The sequence below is a fragment of the Equus quagga genome, chromosome 13 (assembly GCF_021613505.1).
Source record: "Equus quagga isolate Etosha38 chromosome 13, UCLA_HA_Equagga_1.0, whole genome shotgun sequence".
Taxonomy (NCBI): domain Eukaryota; kingdom Metazoa; phylum Chordata; class Mammalia; order Perissodactyla; family Equidae; genus Equus; species Equus quagga.
Window position 1 is genome coordinate 39,222,670 of NC_060279.1, and position 25,309 is coordinate 39,247,978.

General features: G+C 39.9%; 2 protein-coding genes and 1 long non-coding RNA gene across 7 annotated transcripts in view; 2 read left to right on the top strand and 1 right to left on the bottom strand.

Moving 5' to 3' along the window:
- The window catches only part of TPM3 (tropomyosin 3), a 26,125-nt gene extending 19,575 nt beyond the window's left edge, over window positions 1-6,550 (top strand). For all 5 annotated transcript variants that reach the window (XM_046681961.1, XM_046681963.1, XM_046681960.1 and 2 more), the window contains one exon: window positions 5,188-6,550. In XM_046681961.1, coding sequence (XP_046537917.1) covers window positions 5,188-5,270 — 83 coding nt within the window. In that variant the 3' untranslated portion in view covers window positions 5,271-6,550. The remainder of the gene's footprint in view (window positions 1-5,187) is intronic.
- Window positions 5,899-25,309, bottom strand: part of LOC124250144 (uncharacterized) — a 73,784-nt gene continuing 54,373 nt past the window's right edge. Inside the window, exon 3 of the long non-coding RNA XR_006891547.1 lies at window positions 5,899-6,762. This is a non-coding gene — a long non-coding RNA (uncharacterized LOC124250144). The remainder of the gene's footprint in view (window positions 6,763-25,309) is intronic.
- NUP210L (nucleoporin 210 like) overlaps window positions 6,754-25,309 on the top strand; it is a 91,984-nt gene continuing 73,428 nt past the window's right edge. Inside the window, exons 1-7 of the mRNA XM_046681945.1 lie at window positions 6,754-7,816; window positions 9,348-9,484; window positions 16,653-16,784; window positions 17,707-17,800; window positions 18,382-18,532; window positions 20,970-21,102; window positions 22,394-22,552. Of these exons, the coding sequence (XP_046537901.1) occupies window positions 7,617-7,816; window positions 9,348-9,484; window positions 16,653-16,784; window positions 17,707-17,800; window positions 18,382-18,532; window positions 20,970-21,102; window positions 22,394-22,552 (1,006 nt within the window). The 5' untranslated portion in view covers window positions 6,754-7,616. The remainder of the gene's footprint in view (window positions 7,817-9,347; window positions 9,485-16,652; window positions 16,785-17,706; window positions 17,801-18,381; window positions 18,533-20,969; window positions 21,103-22,393; window positions 22,553-25,309) is intronic.

Here is a 25,309-nt window from a genome sequence, read left to right on the forward strand (position 1 = left end):
GAAAACAAAATCCTGGGGTTTCAGGGGGAGAGGTTGATATAAGAGAGATTTGGGAATCCATAAGGGTGGCAGGCAGTTTAGGCCATGGAAGTAAATTAGAACCCTAAAAGACAATCACAAATGTAAACAGAAGAATTAAGCAACGAAGAAAATCTGCGTAGAGGAGGAAGCCAAATGGAACTGGTTGGAGAGAGAGAAGGAGAATGAGTAGCTTTGAGTCTTTAAAAAAGTTCCGGGCTGGATGATTTCCAATGGTTCTCAGCTTCAACAGGTTAAAAAGGAAGATAACTGAAGACAGGACATTGTTACTGATATTTTATTAATTTGAGGGTACATTTTGAGCATTAAGATCAAGGAGAGAAGCCATATTTCAAGGAACAGAAGAGTGAATTGGTGGAAGAAAACTAAAGGCAAGAAGTATAGCCTAGAGCAATGCTATCCAACAGAACTTTTGGCAGTGGTGTCCAATACAGTAGCTACTAGCCATGTGTGGCTGTTGAGCACTCAAAACGTGGCTAGTGTGACTGGCGAGCTAAAATTCTAATTTTATTTACTTGTAGTTCATCTGAAGTTAACAAGCCACATGTAGCTAGTGGCTACTGCATTGTGTAGTGCAATTCTAGGTATGTTGGTATTTGTGCAGAGCAGCATGGAGATTCTTTTTTTTTGTTTGTTTTTGTTTTTGTTTTTTTAAAGATTTTATTTTTTCCTTTTTCTCCCCAAAGCCCCCTGGTACATAGTTGTATATTCTTCGTTGTGGGTCCTTCTAGTTGTGGCATGTGGGATGCTGCCTCAGCGTGGTTTGATGAGCAGTGCCATGTCTGTGCCCAGGATTCGAACCAACGAAACACTGGGCTGCCTGCAGCGGAGCGCGCGAACTTAACCACTTGGCCACAGGGCCAGCCCCAGCATGGAGATTCTTAGAAAGGAAAGTAGGAGAGAATGGAGAGAGATTAGGAGAAAAGTGAGCTACTTCTGATAGCTCCTGTCTTTCCCCATGGGCATAACTGTCGCGAGCAAGGATAGAGACCAATAAGACAGGGTAAAAGTGAAATCTGAAATACTTGTGTCATGCTAAATTTACACTTTCATTTAATGCTCTGTATCCTTGCAGAAGCCATCCTATGTTACTTGAGCCTGGCCTAGCTATGGGGATGGGGTCAAGCATCATTGGTACTCTTAAGAGCAAAGCACTTGACCATTTAACTTTTTCCTCTTCATTTCTAAGAAAGAACCATAGGCTGATGTGTTAGAGTCTATTCTTCCCTTCCTCGTTACCATTTTAGGGATGAGGAACAAAACGTGGCTGGGCCCCAAGTTGCCGATAGGTGGAACTGGCCTGTATGTTGGCCAGCCTTATCTTAGCCCCGCTCAATCCCTTCCTTTCAGATAGCATTGGTTGAATATTCCCAAGCCTTAACATCAGGGGGAAGTTTAAAAAAAAGCAAAATCTATTTTTCTACCTCATTCCTTGAACTTTGAGGCTTCAAAGCTTATATAGTTCTCTACTGCAGGCCCCCTCCCCTCGCTTTTCCTATTACAGGATGAAATTGACCTGATTCTGACCACTGAAGCCTAAGGATGTCTAGCATCCATGGGACTGTTCCCTAATTAATTGGGCATGGCTAAGAGGAACATCAGACCAAATGGATTCTCTGACTTGCCTTTTTTGTTTATTTTGCTATTATCAGGGAACCAAGAGCTTTAATGAGCTGGTATCTGATCCTGAATTTTTAGTCACTAGAGATAGCCGAGTTAAAAACCTTACTTACTAAGTTCAAGGTGAGAGAACAACTGCGTTTATCTTTCTGTCCTCATGCAGTTCTTAAGGAACTGTGTGTTCTGGGATTTAATCAGGCAATAAAATGCCCCCACTTCTTCTCTGTCTCTATTTCTTCTCTAAATGGAACAAAACCCTCATTGACCAGGCTGTTTTGAGGGATAAGATCCTGATAACACCTGTCTTTCCCAAGACAGGAGTTGGGAGTCACACTAACTTGGATATAGATGCTACCGAAGAGCCAGGCTGCAAATGGAATCTATGTGTAATGTAACACCACTGAAAGTTTAAGAAATGAGAGTTCAACACAAATTTGAATGCCTGCTATTTGTCCTGGATGCCCCAGTGAATAAGACAGGTCCAATACCAGGCCTCCTGGAGCTTATAGACTATTATAGTGTTTCTCAACAGTGGCCTTTTGTCACTTAGGCCAGGACAATTCTGGGATGTACAGAACAATCCTACTTATTGCTGTCTCTTGCCCAGTAAATATCTGTAGGGCCGTCTAGTTATTGTGACAGTTAAAATCTGCCCTGACACATGTCCAAATTCCCCTCTGGGGGGAGAGGAGGTGCAGTATTGCTCATATTGAGAACCACTGGTTTAATGGGAAGAGCAATTTTAAAAGTTTGCTCTAATTTTTCCCCTTAATACGACTATTATTTTTGCTCATTCCCTCCTAGGATCTTCCTATACATGTGCCCTTTCTGTTTTGATAGTGTTCATAAAGTGGCAAGTATTACTAGGACCATACTGGTCCCATGTTCTTGGTGGAACTGGCGAAAACCTCAGCCAAGAAGGCAAGGTGCCTGAGCAATGCCCACAGTCAGCCCATAGATAAAACTGGTTTTAAGGCAGTAAAGTATCTTTTTCATGTTGAGGTCCTGAGACCATTTTGAAACAGACTATAAAACATAGGAAGAAACTTATTTGTGAACTTCAGAGGCTGATATAAGAAGTAGACCAGGAAGGTCTGTCCCCAGATTTCCATTACCCCTGTGCTGGTCAAAGGGATTTGGATTCTATATACCTCCTCTTTAAGGTGTGCTCCAAGTAGAAAATCCAGATAAAGCCAAGGGATTTGAGCACTTTACCTATATCAGGGGTGTTTTTAATTATAAGAAAAAGCTTAACAGTCACTTAAATAAATAAGAGATTTTTCTCACAAATAACAAGTCTAGATTTGAGCAACTGTGGCCTGATGTAGTTGGGCTTTCTGTGATTCTCTTAGCCCTTTTATCTTAAAGTTGAAATATGCAACTCTAGTCATCACATTTATGTTCAAGGCAAGAGAAAAAGCTAAAGTTTTCCCAGAAGTCCCCAACAGACTACCTCCTACATCTCATTGGCCAGAACTGGATATCATGATCACCCCTAGCTGCAAGAGAGGCTGGAAAAACAACAGGATAATCTTGATTGGCTCGTACCAATAATTCACCTTCCCTGGGGCTGGACACACTGTTGACAGTAACAGATCTGGGGTTCTTTTAGAAAAGGTGAAGTTGGGTTTTTATTCGATAGGCCACTGTGATGGTTTTTCACCCAACACCTTTAGCAAAAAGCATTAGAAGGTATAGGGATATTTATCCCAAATCTATTATTCACAATGCTTTATTGAATGCTTTACAGACAAACATTGAACTGTTCACTTTGGTTCCTTTCAAACCCTAGTTATTGTAAATGTGTTTCTTATAAGCCAGCTGTATCCCTTCCTTTGCCCTGTTTCACTTGTCTCAGTTTTTCAACCCAGAGAATAAATACTGTGAAGGAGATATTTTTTGTCCCTCAAAATGTTGTCCTTCCAATTTGTCAGTCTGAATTTTTTATTTTATTTCTCTGTTGGTCTTTCCACCAACTGACTGACTCTTACTACGGCCCTCTGTCTGAATTCTCCTTGCATCCATCCTACCTTAACAGATGCATATTATGTATACCAGCTAGTTGAAAGTCTCAAAATTTACTTCTGGCACTCTACTAACCTTCCCTTTTTCTCTTTCTCTTCCTCTTTTTCCTCTCCTCTTGTTTTCTCTCCTCTCCTTTGCTGCTGCAGAGCGTCTCTACAGCCAACTTGAGCGAAACCGCCTGCTTTCTAATGAGCTGAAGCTAACGCTGCATGATCTGTGTGACTGATGGGCAGGGCTCACTGATGCCCATTAAACCGAGCTTACTGCTCAACACCACTGACCTGGACCCCAGCAAAAAGCTGATGTTTTTAAAAGTTACTATTTTGCCCTAAGCAAATTGCTTTTTAATAGGGGCAGTTAGAATATTGTTGACTTCCTTACAGCACTGTAAAGTGGGAACAGTTAATACTGCATTTCTGTCCCTTCTCGAGAAATGATGAGGGATTAAGGGAGGGGCCTGAGAGATTATAGTGAGAAGATCTGGGAGAGTTTTCTATTTTCCAGCCTTATTCGCTGCTCTTTCACTTGTGCACTGACTGTAGGATGTGTTCCATTGCGAGGATGTTTTCTAACAATAAAAGGACTGACCTGAGAAGATGTTGTGACTGCTTCATCTGCAGGCCCAGGGATGGGCCCTTCTGACTGGGTGGGAAAAGGGAAGGGAAAGACAAGGGTGTGGGATATAAATAGGTCTGTGTTGCCATCACCTTCTCTGAGTTGAAGATTTGAGTGTTTTCTCCAATTCCCTAGAGCAGTCAGAGTAGTTTGCTTGCTGGCCAGATTAGATTCTCCTTGATATTCAGCTGCTGGCTTTCTTCCTGACGTTTTCCCTCTTACTGCTTTTTCCTGGTTTTATGTTTAATTGTAAGTAACTCTGTAACAGGCTACTTCTGGACAACAGCTCTGCAAAAGTCTTATTGAGGGTTTCACTCAATGAAGTATTCTTGGCTTTGTTTTCTTTAAAGATTCTTTGACTTGTCTGTGGGGTTTCTTTTATTTATCCCACCAATTATTCCTTTCCTCTCTACTCTTTGGGGAAAGCCTATAGTGCATGAGGGTCCTTCAGTACTCTTTTCAAGTTGAGATTCTGATGTTTTTACTGGTAGAAATCTGCCCATTCTTGTTCTCAGGGGTCAGACCCCAGTGAGTCATTTCAAGTAGGTACTGTCCTGTGGGCAAAGCCTAGAAGAGTAAATGGCTGATGTTGAAGGCCACCTCCTTCAGTGACTGAAAGCTAAAAGCTTTGGTTGGGTGGGGTGGAAGAGGAAATGACTGATAAGGTCTCCAACTCCCTCCCCGAGAAATACAGCAACACCTGCAACTTTAGTAGCCAAGCCAGAGGCCCTGCAAAACCGAGGGGTGCAATAGCTTACTTCTGTGGCTGAGAAGGCAGCTGCTTATTAGTCTGCAGCTTCCTTGCAACAGGAACAATTCTCAGACTGAATGGGTAGACCTTGAAATTGACTTCCAGGTTTTGTAACCTCTCTCCTTTACCCCCATTAGATAAACTGAAATGCACCAAAGAGGAGCACCTCTGTACACAAAGGATGCTGGACCAGACTCTGCTTGACCTGAATGAGATGTAGAGCACCCCAGTCCTGCCCTGCCGCTGCTCCTCCCTCTCACCCTGACTCCGCCTCAGGCCAGCCTGCCCGAAGCTGACCTTTAAACTGAGGGCTGATCTTTAACTGGAAGGCTGCTTTCTCCTTTCGCCGCCTCTCCCACCCCCACCCCTGTGTCTTTTTCACCAAACTGTCTCTGCCTCTTCCCAGAGATTCCAGTTGGGCTAGAGGCTGAGCACCTTTGGGAACAACATTTAAGGGAATGTGAGCACAATGCAAAGTGTCTCTCAAAGCATGTTGTGATGTACACATTTTGTAATTACCTTTTTTGTTGTTATTGATGTAGCAACCATTTGTAAAACATTCCAAATAATTCCACAGCTCCGAAGCAGCGGTCTAATCCCTTTCTCCCTTTTGGAAGGTAACTTTTTAGCTTAATGCATATTGCCGTCTCCATAGAGGAAGGAAAGAGGTATGGGCCTGCCTTACTGAGAGCCAGACAGAGCCCAGAAAAAGACTCCACTATGGGAAACCTCATCACTCTGTACAAAGTACCAGCCAAACCAGAAAGGTGATTCCAGGAGGAGTTAGCAAAAAAAAAAAAAAAGTGCTGTTCAGGTTTTCAGCTTTAAGGTATCTTTGGGCGATTTTATTTTTATTTTTTTCATCAGAAGTGACCAAACAAATTAAGATGGTGAGACCTCTCTGAGACCAAATCCTTGTCCCATCTCTACTCCCTTCCCAACTGCTCACAGAATTGATCATGTGTCCCTTATGTTGAGGTGACCACTTATTTGCTCCCCTGCATTCTTGAAAGAAAGGAAGGAAAATTATGTTTTTGCCACTGATTTAGCCATATGAAACTCATCTCATCACCCTATTGTGGGTCTGAAGCTGCTGTCTCTAAAAGTGCCATCTCATTGTGCTTCGTATCAGTTAGTGCTGGAGAAATCTTGAATAGCTTATGTACAAAACTTTTAAAATTTTATATTATTTTGAAACATTGCTTCTTTGGGGTTGGGGCACACTGGCTACCCCATTTGGCTGTGAGAGCTCTCTATAGTCTGTGGGCCAGCAGTGTGCTGATCTTTTGAAGTTTTTTTCCCTACCCAATCCTCCCTTTTTGGTGAGGTTTCTGTGAGGTCTATTAGGTGTGCATCCTGCAGCTTATTGGCTTAAAATGTACTCTCCTTTGGTGTGGTCTCTTTGGGGGCCAATTGGGAGAAAGAGAAACCAGTAGTGCAACTGTTTTGATACTGAAAATTGACAAGTGTCTTTTTGAAATAAAGAACCAGTCCCTCCAACCCTCAGACCTACTTGACTTTTATTTACTAATCCACATGTGTTTTCTCCACAGGAACTATATGAGGTCTGGGTTAAAAATCAGGTCTTTGTGGGTGGTAGCAGTAGGATTTAATGTAGAGCACACACTTTGAAGCAGACCAAAACTAAGTTCCGAATTCAGCTCTGAGGTTCCTAGTTGTATGTCCTGATATAAATCTTTTAGTTACATCATCTGTAAAATAAGGATAATATGTATTATTAGGGTAAACATGAAGATTAGCAATAATATTTATGCACCGGGCCTTTTATAAGTTAATTTAGCACTGGCATCTTCAGGGTGAGCTATACATTTTCCTGTACAACTGTATTAATTCTTTCTTATAAACCATGGGTTTATTAGGTCCTGTGCTCCTTGACTTCAACAATATATGACAGTGACCACAGTCCTTAAATGTGTGGTTTTAGTAAACTGTCCTGAGACAGCCTTTGAGCTGATACTCTGTTGGATGTTTGGAGAAAACAAGTTAGTTTAACAAGAAGTGTTCTCAGAGCATTTGCTTGGAGACAGGCTGTGTGAGTGGATAGCTTTCAAAGCTGTCTTTCAGAGCCAGTGCCTGGGATTTCCTGCACTCTGGTCTTGAGGCTGGACCTGAATGGACTTGCTAGTGAAAATGACACAGCTCCCTTGACAAAGTCCAGCTGTTTATGCTCTGGGCTGGAAAATTTTTCCCTTTATATGCATGGACCAATGCTAACTGGAAATTATTACCAAAAAAAAATATTTTTGGCTAGGGGCCAAACACAAGGTAGGCTACAGAAGGAGAAATTAAACTGGAAGAAATTAGTTTTTAGACTTTTCTGTTTGTTCCTTACTATTAAAAAGATCTGCCGTCCAATATTTAAGTTAGTAGCTGGGTTTGCCTGGTTTCCATAACTGGCTTGCTGGAGTGATTCGTTAAAAAATTCCCACAATTCCAAGCAAGACGGAGCGCCCCCCTCCCGTTGACGTCACGCCTGTGGATTGGCTGATGATGGGACTGAGGGCGTGGCTGTAGTTGAGCGGGAACCTGAGACCCAGCAGTCGCCATGACTGGCTCTGGGGCCCCGAGGCGCCGAGGCTTCGGGCTGTTTCTCTGCTTGCCTCTACGCCGTCTCTTGTTGCTGCTTCTGTTTTGGCTTGGGACCCTGGCAAACAAACTTAACGTGCCGCAGGTGTTGCTACCCTTCGGCCGGGAGCCAAGCCGAGTGCCCTTCCTCCTGGAGGCGAAGCGGGGCTGCTACACTTGGTGAGGGGTGGGGGGGTCACGAGGATGTGCACCCCGACACCAGCCAGTAAGGATGGGAGGGGTCCACTCAGTATAAGAGGCCACAGGAATGCTGTGTGGTCGCTCGCGCAAAGGGGCTTGTCCTGTCCGGGCGAGAGGGATGTCCCTTGAGTGGAGCGGAGTGACCAGACCGTCCTCATGTGGCCTGTCCTCGTTGTGTGGGATATCTTCAGTTTATGTGTGGCTCCTTGTTCTCAGGATGTGAGCCTGGCCTTTTCATTGTGTGTGTGTTGTGAGGGGTCGTCACTGTGAGGGGCTCTCAGGGCACAGGGAAGCCCCGTGGCGGAGGCCTCAGGTACGGGTGGCCACGGGATATGAGGACCTCGCAGTGTAAACAGCTAGAGTGAGAGGGCGTTGCCAAGGTCTGAGGACATTTATTTAGGAGCAGAGAGGCTTGGCGTGAGACGGTCCCCACTAACCAGATGAGGTGGGGTTTTCAGTGTGAAGGGGTCTCAAATCACAGCTAATTATTGTGTACTTAACTAAGCACTATTGGATATGTTTACTCGTTCAATTTTTACAGTCTTGAAAGTAAGTACTATTACTCCCATTTTATGGATGAGGGAACTGAGGCCCAGACACCAAGAAGTGTAAACTTCTTCTAACATGAGAGGATTCATTTTGGGTGGAGATGAGATCTGCCTGTAATATATGTTTCCTCGCTTATATGAGGGTACCCTCTTGAAGTGTGAGGACAAGGGGGACTCACCTCTGGGGGGATGACTTTCTGACTGAGGATGAAAAGATAGGATTTTCTGGTGTGAGAGGACCCAGTGATAGGTTGTGTGGTTACCTAACGTGTGAGGAACCTAACTGAAGTGGGCTTCGAGGTATCAGAGGGTTCATCCTAAATGGAGTGGATTCCCCTTTACCATCTCCTAAGAGAAGCACTAAGGTTTGTTCAAAGTGTAAGAAGTTCACCTCCCATTTTGTGAGGAAGTATAAGGGACTCAGGCTTATAAGGTGACCCAGTGTGATGTATTTGCTGACTGAGAGGATGATGCAAGGATCTTTCTAGCATTAAGCCATTCCTTCCATCCATCCAAAAATATGAATGATTTTTTTTGTATTTGGAGTTGGACTTGCACCTCATAATTTAGGCAACCTTTCCATTTTAGATATCAGCAGCCTAGTTTCTAGAATTGGAGGAAACTCATTCCTCAGAGTATGAGAAAGTCCTGTCCCTCGTTATTGGAAACACAACATCAATCCTATTTTTACATACTGAGGGAAGAATGTAACAGTCTTATTTTAAATATTGGGAGAGGAATGTCATACTTCTGTAACTTTGCACAAGGGATCATTGGGAAAAGGTTCTGATCAGTCTCTTCTACTTAAATCTTGTGTCCCTAAGTAATGTTTCTGCTTTAAAGACTGTCATTTATACCTGGTAGTATGTAACATGGAAAAACTATAGGAATCTGTGTTCCATCAAAAGTTAATTTTAACCCACATTCTTATTTCATACTCTTTAAGTATTTTGTTCTGGCAGGCATTCCACCCATCATGATGCAGTAACTGTTGAGCCTTTATATGAAAATGGCACCTTATGTTCCCAAAAAGCTGTGCTCATTGCTGAATCTACCCAACCGATACGCCTCAGCAGTGTTATTCTTGCTCGAGAGATAGGTATGTGGAGAGAAAATACACTATGTAACAGTTCTTCTAGAGCAAAGAATCTGATATCTTTTATAGATGGTTAACACGAGTGTTGTTGGCTTCAAGTGATAAGAAGTAGAAAAAAGGATTCCAGCAATATGAACCCTAATTGTGGCATCCTAATCTGTGACTTTGTTTGTATATCCAGGACCTGGCATGGTGCCTGATACAGAGTGGAAACTCTGGTGGTTTGAATCAATGAAGCAAGGAAGGAATTATTTATTGGAACTAGCTTAGGTGTGTTAAGACTTGAGGCTGGTCTTGAGTGAGGCAAAAGGCAGTAAAAAGCTAGTACTTCTCTGGGGCCGGCTCTGTGGCCGAGTGGTTAAGTTCGCGCGCTCCGCTGCAGCGGCCCAGGGTTTGGATCCTGGGCGCGGACATGGCACCGTTCATCAGGCCACGTTGAGACGGCATCCCACATCCCACATCCCACAACTAGAAGGACCTGCAACTAAGAATATACAACTATGTACCGGGGGTTGGGAAATAAAGCAGGAAAAAAAAAAAAAAAAGATTGGCAACAGTTGTTAGCCCAGGTGCCAATTCTTAAAAAAAAAACAGCAAGCTAGTACTTCTCTAAGTGTGGTCTGTGAACCTGTATCATCACCATCACCCGGGAACTTGTTAGAAATGTAAATTCTTAGGCTGCATCTCAGACCTGCTGTACCAGAATTTCTGGGGTGGGCCCAGGGATCTGTGTTTTAACAAGCTCTCTGGGTGATTCTCATACATACAGAAATTTGGGAAGCACTGCACTAGTCTATTTTAGACCAGAGCAGCTCAAGAAATGCTATTTGTGTAAAAAACCAGAGCAGGGCTCTGCGTCCCTGAGTTTCTGGCACTCCATTGCTGTACTGATAGGCCAGAAATATCTGTATGACTGAAATATTTTGATAAATGATATTTCTATACTATGTTTTCTTAAAGAGAAGTTCAACATGTTTGGTATACTATATTTCATATAATTGAAGATACTGTCTATTGTAAAGCTATTTTTTTTTAAAGATTTTTTCCTTTTTCTCCCCAAAGCCCCCCAGTACATAGTTGTATATTCTTCGTTGTGGGTCCTAGTTGTGGCATGTGGGACGCTGCCTCAGCGTGGCTCGATGAGCAGTGCCATGTCCGCACCCAGGATTCGAACCAACGAAACACTGGGCCGCCTGCAGCGGAGCGCGTGAACCTAACCACTCGGCCACGGGGCCAGCCCTGTAAAGCTATTTTTTAATGTACCACTATAATTTTATGTGCCATCGAGAAAGAAAAGCATTGCCAACTAAACTATGCTTTTCTTCACTTAGAAATTTTACTTTATGCCTACTGAAGAACTCTTTCACTTAATTAGATGGTATTTTTGTTATGTATTATTCTTATGCCTGATTAAAAAAAAGGAAAAAATAAAATAAACTGGTTAAGATATTTCTAAAACAACCTTAACATTTCTGCCTCATTTCAATCACTTTTTGACTGGAAATCATCAATGTCTGTGTTCATCCCCACAACATCTTCCTTTGTGCCATCAAGACTGTTAGTGATGCAGCATCTGTTAAAAGAATCAATTAAAAACAAAAACAGCTTGGGGGCCGGCTCCGTGGCCGAGTGGTTAAGTTCGCGCGCTCGGCTGCGGCGGCCCAGGGTTCGGATCCTGGGTGTGGACATGGCACCGCTCGTCAGGCCATGTTGAGGCAGCGTCCCACATCCCACAACCAGAAGGACCTGCAACTAAGATATACAACTGTGTACAGGGGCTGTTTGGGGAGATAAAGCAGAAAAAAGAAAAGATTGGCAACAGTTGTTAGCCCAGGTGCCAATCTTTAAAAAAAAAAACAAAAACAGCAAAAAGCTATAAGTATTGGGCCGTTTAGTTGGCTTTGCAATTATATAGAACTGTCTGTTTTTGTCTCCAGCTTTGGAAAGGTTCCTAGAACATCTGATTCACCACCTTTCCCACTCTATCTCCTTAACTATTCGGTTTCTAGGGAATAAAAGAGTGCTCCATTATTATCCACCAGATTTTCTTCCAATTACTGATACCCATTCTACAAGTTTTGATGCTGGCCCTTTTAATCGCCTAGATGCAGTCAGTGATAACTATGTCATGACTACTGCGTGGCTGACAGCAATTGTAAGATGTCAACAGTTATAAGATAAAATCCCACTTTCAGAGATGTTAAAGTGTCAAAAAATTAGTATTTTAGAATCAATTAAATACGGTATGAGAGTCCCCAAGCTGAGAATCTTTGAGAATCATGTGACGCAAGGCAGCTACAGTGGATAGAGAAGGATACCAAAGTCAGAAATGGATCATTGCGTTGGTCACATATGCTATATTTTAATGTAATTACTCTTAACTACATGAATTCATTCTGATATCAAAAGATTCATTCATACAATTGCTAGGAAAAATGTCAAATCTGATTCTCAGCTTAATTTCATCTGACTTGTAAATATTCCAAAGTTAAGTGTCTTTTAAATCAACTTTCCCAATTTTGCTATTAATACAATAATTGTGTACATATATGATGGAGATTCTCAATGATAAGTGCCAGTCTTCGTGACCTACCAGGTGCATTGTCATCTGAGTAGGAACAGGCACTCTGAAATGGGGGGAGGGGAGAAAAGGAGAGAACATTTTTGCAAGGGAAGCACATGCCTAAGATAAATTGTTCATTCATTTGACAAATATTTATTGAATTGCCTACTAACTAAAGGTGTCTCTAAAGGTAAACAGATTTAAGCATTCCATTGGCGTTTACGTGCTTAGAATTTTGTTTATGATATTTTTGGTGATAGTGTAGTACAGAACATTAGTAACTATGACAGAGATGAAGGATAGAGGTGAGGAGCTTGAGGTGAGCATGTTCAGTTTGGTAGGAGTGCTAAATTTCTTTTGATTTTTGTTTTGTTTTAACTAGATGTTACCTCTGTTTGGTAAAATAATATAAAATGTTCAATGAATTATATAACTATAAAGGTTATATAATGGAAAGTAAATCTCTAACCTCGTTTCTCCAAGAGGCAAACACTTTTCTGTATCCTTCCGGAGGTAGTCTCTGAATATATGAACTTACCTTTTTGTAGTGGAAAATCTAGACTTAACCTTAGGTATGGGACAGGGAGAGGAGTTTGGAGATGAGGGAATAAATTTTAGGTGAAAAAGCTCACATGGAGAATGAAGAAAGGGTTTGGACACCTGGATGATTTTGGTGGGAAGAATGAAATGGAGTGAACAGTACTTTTTGCACTGTGTGCAGCATGTGGTTGATGGTCACTCTAAATTTACCTATAAATCATCCAAGATAATTTTTTTTTCTTTATAGTCAATGGCCCCATATTGAAAATCTTCCTGCTCTTGAAGTAGTCAGATGGGTAAGCATTGTGTGCACAAGACTTTCATATTTTTTGTGTGAGGTCACAGATGCTTCTGTTCTGCCATTGCCATGCACATTTCTCCACGGAAGAAAGGGATTGAATTTTCCATTTAATCAGTGCTAGATTATCCAGTGCCTAATTATCTAGTGTATATCATCTAAGCTCACCCTTCCTTCCTTCCTTTGTCATCCCTGGAACACTTCCTTAGTGGTATATTCTACCAACAGATCCTCTGAGATTTCAACTTGTCTTGGTTCTTGTCCATAGGCCCCCTATCTTGGTCTTCAATTCTTTTAATTTCAGGTTTTGTTCTTTAGTTAAATCAAATAGAAGATCAATTTTTAAAACATTTTATTTTAAAATGATTTAGATTTACAGAAGAGATGCAAAGGTGGTACAGAGTTCCCATTCACTTTTCACCTACTTTCCCCTAATGTTCCATTGATGTCCTTTTTCTGCTCTAGCATTCAATCCAAGATACCACATTACTATACTAAATTATTATATTTCTTTAGTCTTCTCTGAGCTGTGACAGTGTCTAGTCTTTCTTTGCCTTTCATGACCTTGACACTTTTAAAGAGCATTACTCAGGTACTTTGTAGAATGTCTCTCAGTTTGGATTTGTCTGATGTTTTCTCATGATTAGATTGGGTTATGCATTTTTAGGAAGAAAACCACAGAAATGAAGAGCCCTTCTCATTGCATTTTTTTCAGGGGGTACATGGTATCAACATGATTTATCACTAGTGACGTTAACTTTGCTCATTTGGTTAGGTAGTGCCTGTCAGTTTTCTCCACTGTAAAGTTACCACTTTTCTCTTTCCATATGCTATTCATTAAAAATGACCATTAGGGGCTGGCCCAGTGGTGTAGTGGTTAAGTTTGCATGTTCCACTTCGGTGGCCCAGGGTTCACAGGTTTGGATCCCGGGCATGGACCTACACACTGCTCATTAAGCCATGCTGTGGCAGTGTCCCCCATACAAAATAGAGGAAGGTTGGCACAGATGTTAGCTCAGCGACAATCTTCCTCAAGCAAAAAGAGGAAGATTGGCAACAAATATTAGCTCAGGGCCAATCTTCCTCACCAAAACAAATGAAAGAAAGAAAGGAAGGAAGGAAGGAAGGAAGAAAGGAAGAAAAAAAGAAAAGAAAGAAGATCATTGAGTTCAGCCCACATTCAAAGGAAAAGAAATTAAGCTTTACCTCCTAGAGGGAGGAGTGTCAAAGAATTTGTAGACATATATTAAAACCACCACAGTAACTAGTAAATATTTGGGGGAGATACTTTGGTATATCCTGTTTCTCTTTAAAGTTTCACCCACTAATTTTAGCATTTATCCATGAATCTTGTCTGTAGCACTTATTACTGTAGTGTTCTCATGGTGATTTTTCTATTTCCCTCATTCCTTCCACACTTATTAATAGCATTGTTCTATAAGAAAGATATCTTACATCTCACAAATAACTTCTCATTTATTTATTCATTCATTCATTATTTACATAACTGTGGACTCATGGATATTTGTTTTAATTTTGGTTTATAATCCAATAATATCATAATTTATTTTGTTATTCCAGTTTTTCTAGCTTTGGCCGTTGGAAGCTCTTTCAGGTTGGCTCCTGTGTCCTTTGGGCTTACCCCATTTTAATTAATTAATTAATCTTAGTATTTCCTTATTTTTTATCACTACAACATGAGCCAAGCTCATCTTGTATTTTCCTTGCCCAGCCATTCCCTCAGAGAGTCCTGATTCTTTTTGTTAGAGAGCTATCTTTAGAAACCAAGATCTGGTGCTAGTGTGCTCATTGCTACTGGAGTGTCACTACTTCTAGGCCCTCTCAGCAGACAGTGCTAGGAAATGTATCTGTATACTAACTCATGTATATACACGTATCTATATTTATTTCCGTGTCTCTCTACCTGTATATATATTAAAATAAATATGAGCTCATACTGATATCTTTGGTCCTAATCCTGCACAACAGGGTAACTTCCTTCTCTGACAGTGAGAAACCTGACACCCACTATCTACAATATATTTACTTATTTGTTGAACACTAATGTAAATATAAAGTAGTTCCAGGATGGTTAATTCAATTTTTGTGTTTCTTGTGAAGTACAGCTTTTCCTGAAGTAGCATATTTTGATGCTCCTTAATCTTTTTTGAGGGGCATTTACCTCTATTATCTGATTAACATTCTCCTTTGATTTAAAAATTTCATAAAGGCAGATCCACAGCTAGGGATGGAGTTTATCCCTGATGTCCATTGGTAATATTGGATATTGCAGTGGTAGTTACTTTGCTTTTTGTTTTTTGTAGATGAAGCTAAAACTAAAAATGTGTAGTTACCAACAGCAGAATGGGGTAGCTGTGTAGGCAGTTCTCTAACACATGGTGAATGTGATAGGTGGGAGTATAGTTAAAAGATAGTGCAAAATGATTTTTATTTCATCCTCATTTCCTTCTTTACTCTTTCGATTTGTGTTTCTGAATTTCATTATGGCTATCTTGATTGTAACTCTGGTTGGACTGGGATTCTGGTTGAATTTAGTACATGGTTCTCAGCCTTTTTAATCTCATTGTCCACAAAAAATTTTGAAAGAAATAAAGAGAGAGATTTATTGGCAGGACTGACATATGGTTGCCACCCTTTTACTTTTCTAAATAAATATATTTTAAAAATCTATTACCATAATTTTCATAAAACAAAAAAAACAATTTAACACTTCAAAAGTAAGGTAAAATGTAAGAATAATATACCTTAATGTACTTTTAAAGTGAATACATTTAGGGGCTGGCCTGATGGTGCAGCGGTTGTGTGCATGTTCTGCTTCTCAGTGGCCTGGGGTTCGCCAGTTCGGATCCCGGGTGCGGACATGGCACTGCTTGGCATGCCATGCTGTGGTAGGCGTCCCACATATAAAATAGAGGAAGATGGGCATGGATGTTAGCTCATGGCCAGTCTTCCTCAACAACAACAAAAAAAGAGGAGGATTGGAAGTAGTTAGCTCAGGGCTAATTTTCCTCAAAAAAAAAAAAAAGTGAATACATTTAATTTTATTACTCACTTTTTTTTTGCTGAGGAAGATTTGCCCTGAGCTAACATCTATACCAGTCTTGTTCTATTTTTTAGTATGTGGGATGCCAGCACAGCATGGCCACTAACAGAGCAGTATATATCTGCACCTGGGAACCGAACCTGGGCCGCCAAAGCAGAGTGTGCTGAGCTTAACCACTAGGTCACCAGGGCTGGCCCATTATTCACTTAAAAAAATTTTTTTTTTTTTTTTAAGATTTTATTTTTTTTCTTTTTCTCCCCAAAGCCCCTGGTACATAGTTGTATATTCTTAGTTGTGGGTCCTTCTAGTTGTGGCATGTGGGATGCTGCCTCAGTGTGGTTTGATGAGCAGTGCCATGTCCACGCCCAGGATTTGAACCAACAAAACACTGGGCTGCCTGCAGCGGAGTGCGAGAACTTAACCACTCGGCCACGAGGCCAGCCCCTAAAAATTCTTGTTTTTCTCATTTTTCCTTGGATGGGTGAAAACATCCTTATAGATCAGTGTTTGGGAACCACTGGTCTAATGTCTCATTATAAACAGAGGCTCTTATATTTTGTCATTATGCTGTTTTCTTCCACAGGTTGAAAGCCACTGTCACAGCCTTTCTTTTTCATAATATTTAGAATAAGCTTCTGAGTGTTTGAGACATTTAATAAATTCATGACCTGTTGAATTAAATTATCAGTTTTTGGCTTCATTGTAGTGACTGACCATGAACTGCGCTGTGATGTTAAGGTTGATGTAATAGACAGCATTGAAATTATATCTCGAACCCGGGAACTCTATGTAGATGATTCACCACTGGAACTGATGGTGAGGGCATTGGATGCTGAAGGTAAAGAACTTCAGAGGATTCAACAAAATTACGATAAAGTCATACTCCTTTGTGTTTAGCACTTGGAAACAGCAGCTTGAGAAACAAAAGTAGATTGGAAATAATATTTATTTTCTTATATGAAGCTCATGTACATGAGGAATTAATAATTCTGAGTATGGTTCAATGAACCTTTCATAGAATTTTCCTGGTATGTTTAATTGTTGGTATACTTTCATAAAATTTTCCTGGTATATTTAATTGTTGATTATCTCAGAAGTTTTCTTAAATATCCATATCCTGCCACTGAGCTTCTACTGATAGTCCCTAGATTAAAAAGTAAGAACATTTTTTGGAATTTATTGCAACTCTGTTTTGATCAGTCCACTTTCTTAGGCCAAGAGAATTAAATGAAAATTGTGAAAAGGCTTTATAATTTTGAGTTTATCTTTTTTGAGATTGATGCTTTTAATATACTATACTAACGTTGTAATATGGTATTTAAATTTATTGCTTCTTTCTTTGTAAACTATTTAACAAAGACTAATGTTTTTAAATCTGAAAAATGAATGTATTATAAATATTCTGGACCAGTTTTTATAAAATTTTTGTTGAAGGGACCAAGATTCAGGGATGCCTGTCAACCCTAAGGTGGCTTTTATGTAGAAAGGAACAGAAAGAGAGGCATAATTTTTGTCAACCAGAAGTTAATCAGCTTGAGTCCCTTTCCCTCTGAGAAAGCTTGTACAGTAACAGCACTTATATTGTTTGTGTAGGGGTCTTCCTGGCAAATGTGTTTTAATTCCTTAATGATAGTGCTTCTATTTGTTAATGAAAGAGGCCTAAAAATAATTTTCTAGTTAGGTTTCCCTGTCTTGTTAAAGATACCTGAATATCTTTGAATGTGTGATTCTGTCTTGTCTGCTTTTGGCTTGCTCTACAGGAAATACTTTTAGTAGTTTGGCAGGGATGATGTTTGAGTGGAGCATTGCCCAGGATAACGAATCAGCAAGAGAAGAACTGTCTAGCAAAATTAGGTAAACTTGAAACGAAACATAAACTGTCTGACTTTGAAGGAGACATCCGCCTTTGGGTCACACACTGAACAGCAGCCATTTTTGCGGGCTTTGATAACCCTGCTGTCTGGACTTTTTTGGAAGAGATAAATTTACCAGGGGGAAATGTCTTTGATAGAATGACATATAGTATCAATGTAGGTACCTTTATGACAATTTAATTTGAGCCACTGCAGAGAAGTTCATGAGTTCAGGACTATACAATTATTTGAGCCAGGTGTATCTTCTGGCAGTTTTGTTGTTCAAGCTCTCTGCACATGCTGAAATTCAGTGAGTGGATAATACCGAATTTCATGAATAATGAAATTTTGTCTTCGGTATCAAGAAATAGTTCTCAAACAATCCAAGTTTTGGTCCCACAACAGTTTTAGCCAGAGGTACATTTCTTAGTTTTCTTCTATCTAGTCCTTGTGCAAAACAAATTTTAAAACTTTTTACACTATATAGACATTGAAGAGACTATGTTTAAAGTTTCTTAGGGCCTTTTGGAAGAAGACTAATTGTCTGGTTCTACCAAAACAAACCTTATTTTATCTATTTAGGATTCTGAAATACTCTGAAGCAGAATATTCTCCCCCCACCTATATAGTTGAGATGGAAAAAGAAGAGAAACAAGGAGATATGATTTTGGTGTCTGGGATTAGAACTGGTGCTGCTGTTATAAAAGTCCGAATTTATGAACCATTCTATAAGGTAAAAAGTTTGTGCTATAAACTTTCATTTAATAGTCTTGCCTATGGAAAATATAGTTTCTTAAGTTTATCTATAGTAGAAGCCCTCTAACCTGATATGATTTGGGCCAATAGATGGTCATTTAATTGAAAAAGTTATTTGAAGTAGGTAAACATTAAAAAAAATAAGACATCTTCTTTAAACGTGTTATTACCTAATTACAATTACAAATACAACTAGTGTTTTCTCTTAAAACATATAACTGCATTTTATTCACCAGTCCTTTGGTCCAAGACCTGTCTTTGACCACAAGTTCACTGGTTAGAAATATACATACTCTTTCTTGCATAAATTAGAATTTGTAGTTTCTTTTTCTTTTCATTTTTCATTTCATTTTATGGTCAAGTGAAAAATTAGACGTGTGAAACAATTTAAGTGCAGAATTCTCTATTTTTCAAGGATTTTTCCCCAATCTTTTACATTTCTCACACCTAATTTGATACCAGCACATTTTAGCAACTTGCCTTTAACTTCTTTTCAAAACATTTAAATTTTTTGTAGAAACAACAGCTCTCTCTTTGCATTCATTGTTTATTTTTTATTTTTATTTTTGGTGAGGAAGATTGGCCCTGAGCTGACATCTGTTGCCAATCTTCCTCTTTTTGCTTGAGGAAGATTGGCCCTGAGCTAACATCTGTGCCAATCTTCCTCTATTTTGTACGTGGGATGCCACCACACCATGACTTGATGAGCGGTATGTAGGTCCATGCCTGGGATCTGAACCCAGGAACCCTGGGCCACCAAGACAGAGCATGCAAACTTAACCACTGTGCCACCAGGCTGGCCCCCATGGTTTATTTTTTAAATCTAATTATAATTACAAATGCAACTGGCATAAATAGGTTTGGGAAAAACAAATGTCTTGGTGAGCATTTAATTCAAGTAGCAGGAATATAAGTGTGTGGACATCCTAGAGGGCAGCCTACTAACCTTCTGTTGGGTGAGCCTTCACAAGAATCACTATGTTCAGGGGGCCAGCCCAGTGGCGCAGCGTTTAAGTGCAGACATTCTGCTTTGGCGTCCCGGGGGTCACCAGTTCTGATCCCGGGTGCATACATGACAACGCTTGGCAAGCCATGCTGTGGTAGGCGTCCCACATAGAAAGTAGAGGAAGACGGGCAGGAATGTTAGCTCAGGGCCAGTCTTCCTCAGCAAAAAGAGGAGGATTGGCAGCAGTTAGCTCAGGGCTAATCTTCCTCAAAAAAAAAAAAAAGTTAAAACAAAGAAAGAATCACTATGTTCGGGACCAGCCCAGTGGCGCAGTGGTTAAGTCCGCACGTTCCGCTTTGGCCGCCGGGGGTTCACTGGTTCAGATCCTGGGTGCGGACGTGGCACCGCTTGGCGCGCCATGCTGTGGTAGGCGTCCCACATAGAAAGTAGAGGAAGATGGGGACGGATGTTAGCTGAGGGCTAGTCTTCCTTAGCAAAAAGAGGAGGATTGGCGGCAGATGTTAGTTCAGGGCTAATGTTCCTCAAACAAAAAAAAAGAATCACTATGTTCAACAGGGGATAGAGAGTGACTTGATCTGGAAAGTCAGTTGATTGGAGGTTAGTTAAAAGAATTTCTGTGGCATACATTCAAGTCTTACCTTTTCTTGTTTCAGCATACTGCCTTTTTATTTATCTACTCTTCTCCTTTAGAAGACTTGTCATTTTCTATTCTTAGTTTGAGTGACTTAAAAAGTTAATAAGTGACTTAGAAAATTAATATACTACTAAGATTCATGATCACTTTTTCAGGCTAACTGAAATTATGATTTTTAGTTAGGAATGCTTTTTTTTTTTTAAAGATTGGCACCTGAGCTAACAACTGTTGCCAATCTTCTTTTTTTTTTTTCTCCCCAAATCCCCCCAGTACATAGTTGTATATTTTAGCTGTGGGTCCTTCTAGGTGTGGCATGTGGGACGCCGCCTCAACATGGCCTAGTAAGTGGTGCCATGTCCGGACCCAGGATCCAAACCCTGGGCCACTGAAGCAGAGCGTGCAAACTTAACCACTTGGCCATGGGGCCAGCCCCCAGGAAAGCATTTTTTTAATCTTTATAAAACATATTAAAAAGTATTTAAGATGTGGCCGGCCCGGTGGTGCGGTGGTTACGTGCTCACGTTCCACTTTGGCCGCCTGGGGTTCACCAGTTTGGATCCTGGGTGCGGACATGGCACCACTTGGCAAGCCATGCTGTGGTAGGCATCCCACATATAAAGTAGAGGAACATGGGCACAGATGTTAACTCAGGGCAAGTCTTCTTCAGCAAAAAGAGGAGGATTGGCAGCAGTTAGCTCAGGGCTAATCTTCCTCAAAAAAAAATTTTTTTTTTAAGAAGTAAACTTTTAACAAGGATGATGGCCTTGAGGACTTTGCCTATTGAAACTTTGGTTTTTTTCCTTCCTCTTTTAGAAAGTGGCAGCAGCATTGATACGTCTGCTTGTTTTGGAGAATATATTTCTTATACCATCCCATGACATTTATCTCTTAGTAGGAGCATATATTAAATACCGAGTTGCAAAAATGGTTCAGGGAAGAATGACAGGTAAGATGATTTATCTTTTCCTAAGACTAACATTCCTGAAATGCCTGCACTTGGAATTATTTTTCAAATACTGGAAATAGGTTTGGACTGATCTATCCATATTCTTTATAGGTTTTTCTTTTTTTTTCCTTAAGATTTTATTTTTTTATTTTTGCTTCTTCTCCCCCAAATCCCTCAGTACATAGTTGTATATTTTAGTTGTGGGTCCTTCTAGTTGTGGCATGTGGGACGCTGCCTCAGCATGGCTTGATGAGTGGTGCCATGTCCGTGCCCAGGATCTGAACCAGTGAAACCCTGGCCGCCAAAGTGGAGGACATGAACTTAACCACTTGGCCATGGGCCAGCCCCTTCACGGGTTTTTCTTAAAGGCACTTTTTCAACTGAATGAGATATAGACAAATTGAGGGCTTTCTCTATAGCCATGGAAGACAGACTCAAAAGAAGATGAAATTCCCTTGACCGTAGTAAGCTAACTGCGGAAGACAATATTTTCCGAAATTGGCCATAGTAGTATTTCCAGTCCCACTTGCTTTTCCATGAGTTTGCCACTCACTCGAGAGGTGGGGTCTGTGTCCCCTCCCCTTGATCCTAGGCAGGCTTTTGATTGCTCCAATCAATAAAATATGGCAAAAGTAATGCTCAAATCTTTTCTGCTGACAGGAGAAGCAACTCCACATTATGTATGCAAAATATTTCTTTGTGTTTTTAGATTTTGTGATAAGGTATTCCTTAATTGCTGTCCTTGAGATAATACTGGACAGAGATAGTCCCCATATCTTGAACAGGCTAATGCTTACTTTGCTTCAGTGTCCATAAGCATCTGAATTCTCTATTAAAACAATCACCAAAAATTTATTAGCTTTTGTAGGGCAAGTGAAGAGACTTTACCACAAAGGACTTGAATGATCCTTGTAAAAGTTGTTTCTTGGGAAACTCAGTTCGTTAATTGAAAACTTAATATTCTATTGACCCAAAAATTCGCATTGAGTTTATAAAGTGTGCATTGGCTCCATTAACATTAGTCCTTTCCTTACTTACCTAGCAGGGATCCCTCCTGCTACTCTCACTTCACTGGTTTTTAAGAATACAAGAAATACCAACCATAAACTAATATGGCATTCCCCCAAAAGTGGCTACATGAAGAAATTCATCATAGTGGGAAAGAAATTAGAAGTAGATCCCTGTCTTATTTAGGCCTGCTTCCTGATTTTCCTCTTATAATCCAACAATACACTGTTGTCTGTTTGAATGGCTGTTCTCATTACATTTATGTATCTTTCATGTCTTACAGAGGTGGACTTTCCCCTGGAACATTATACACTGGAATTGCAAGACCGTAGAGTTTCATGTAATGAATCTCTTTCTGGGAAAGTGGCTTTACTGGATGAGAAAACAGCCATGGTGACTGCGGTCCAACTGGGCCAAACTAACCTTGTCTTTGTTCATAAAAGTATCCTTTTGTTCAAGTTTTAGCTGTCAATCTACATTTCCCTGAGCATGCTAGACATGTTCCTTGGTAAAATAATCTGTTAAGAGTTATTATACTACTACTACATTTATTTTCTATGGGTTTAATTTTTAGCAAAGAACTATAAATTATTATTGTCATAATTTCTAACAAAGGGTGGGTAGAGAAAAGACTAGTTGGAACTTGGGATCTGTTGACTTTAGTGCTTATTTGCAGCCTTAGTCAAATTATAATTAAGAGACTGGGGAAAACAGAGTTTGGAGGAACTTGTGTGAATCTTATTTAATTTGTTCTTTACTATTTTCACATAAATAATTGAGAAAAGATGGTATTGTCTGCTTAATTTTTTAAAATATGATATTAAATGCTTAATTAATATTTGTTAAATTGAATTGAGAGTAATTTTTTTAATTCACTAAATCTGTTCTGTAAGGAGTGACCAAAGAGAGCTACCTAGAGCTCTGTTATAGTCAGTGAAAACAAAACAGAATGAAGGTTTAAATTCTCAGAAAATTGAAAGGTTTGGACTTCATTTCTCAGTGTTTGATTTTGAAATATTTCGTATTTCTGAATATTTCAATCTGAAAGAAATCAATTCATTCAGCAAATATTTATTATATTCCTACTATATGCTCAACATTGTTCTAAGTGCTGGGGATACAGACTGCTATTTTACTAAAGGTAGTTAGGGAAGTCCTCTCTGATAAGGTGGCATTGAAGCAACCAGCCACGCAGATGTCTGGGTGAAAGAGGAAATAGCAATTGCCAAGGTTCTGAAGCGGGAGCATGTTTGGCATGTTTAAATAAGAGTGAGGAAGACACTGCGGCCAAAGTACAGGGAACTGGAAGAAAGTAGTAGGAGAGATGATAGAGTAGAGGAGGGAGGGAGTAAATTATGTAGGGCCTCGTAGTCTTATTCTGAGTAAGAACCTATTAGGCTTGAAAGATAGAGTATTTCTTGTAGAATAGTATTACTATTTATATTATTTGTCTAAAACATATTAAGGAGAGTTTTTGGCCCGGAGTTTTTGTTCTCTAGTCATTTTAAGGTGCGTAGGACATTTATCAACAAATGCAATAGTAGCTACAAAATAAACTAACTCATTCAGTATTTTTTGGGCCCCAACTGTGTGTCAGGCATTTCCCTGAATTCCCCAGGCAGGCTTACATGATCTTTCTTTTTTTCGTGTTCTCAGTTCATATTGTTTTTTATTCAAAGTAGTAGATATTAAAATATGTTATATTTATCTATTTATATGTCTTTCTTGAGAACATGGATGGTGACTATTCATAATTTGTTCCAGCATCTGGCTTAGGGTAAGCTGGTGGTATTGTTCATAGAGATGAGTAATATAAGAGAAGGAACAGGTTTAGGGAAAAGAAAATTATGTAGTTTAGTTTTTCATATGTTGACTTGAAGTACCTGTGGGATAGACATCCAAGCAGAAATTTTTTTGTGTATCTGAAGGAGAAAGAGTTAGGCTGAAGATAGATATTTGAAGTTATCAGTTTATAGATAGGTGACAGTTGAAGTTGTTGTTGTAGACAAAATCACCCAGGGAGAGTATATAGAGTGAGAGGAGAAGAGGGCCACAGACAGAACTGTGTAATGCCAGCTTTTAAGGTTCCTCTGGAAGAAGAGGAACTGTTAAGGAGGCCCAGAAAGAATGTTTATTAAAAAGCAGTAGGAAGGGGCTGGCCCTGTGGCCGAGAGGTTAAGTTCGCATGCTCCGCTGCAGGCGGCCCAGTGTTTCGTTGGTTTGAATCCTGGGCGCGGACATGGCACTGCTCATCAAACCCCGCTGAGGCAGCGTCCCGCATGCCACAACTAGAAGGACCCACAACGAAGAATATACAACGATGTACCAGGGGGCTTTGGGGAGAAAAAGGGGAAAAAATAAAATCTTTAAAAAAAAAAAAAAAGCAGTAGGAAAATCAAGAGAGAGGTGTTTCCTGATAACCAGGTGAGGAATTTACAAAGAGAATGTTCCTCAGGTGAAATAGGCAGAGATAAACACTGAGATGAAGATAGACTGAAAGGCTGTGGTAACTAGGAAGTCTTGGGTCACTTTGTCAATAAAAACAGCTTGGCTTTGAAATGAAGGAGGAAAACAAGATGGAAGTTTGACAAAGACATAAGAACTTTTTAAAGATTTTTAAGATAAGAGAAACTTGAACGTGTCTGTAAGTTAAACAGAGAGAAAGATGGCAGAGATACAGGAGAAAAGAGGGCCAGCTGTTGGAGCAAGATTTCTGAGGGGCAAGAGAAAATAAGATTCAGAACAGGTGGAAAGATTAGATGGAAGGAAGATATCTTATTCTGATAATGGAGGAATGAATCGGTTTAGAGACCTATTGAGATCTGTTTCCTGGTCTGTAAAATGAAGGGAATGTTGTGTTTTTGAATTTCCTTCTAGCTCTTATGTTTTATGAATATTATATTAGAACTAAACCTAGATTGGCACAGAGTTGCCTATATAGTCTTTAAAAGATTTGCTTTAATGAATAAAGGTAATCTTAATTAACAAATCAATTGTATGTATATCAGTAGCTTATTTGCAGTACTGAGGCAGCTTTAAAAGTTTGATCCTCCAAGTAGATTAAATATTATTTTACTTTTATTATCACCGTAGATAATATAGTAGTAAATCGTAACCTAGTGCATGACTGAATTAATACAATTTCTAAATTAGTATACTTAGAATTAGTGAATGTTTTCTGTTCAGTCATCTCAGTTAT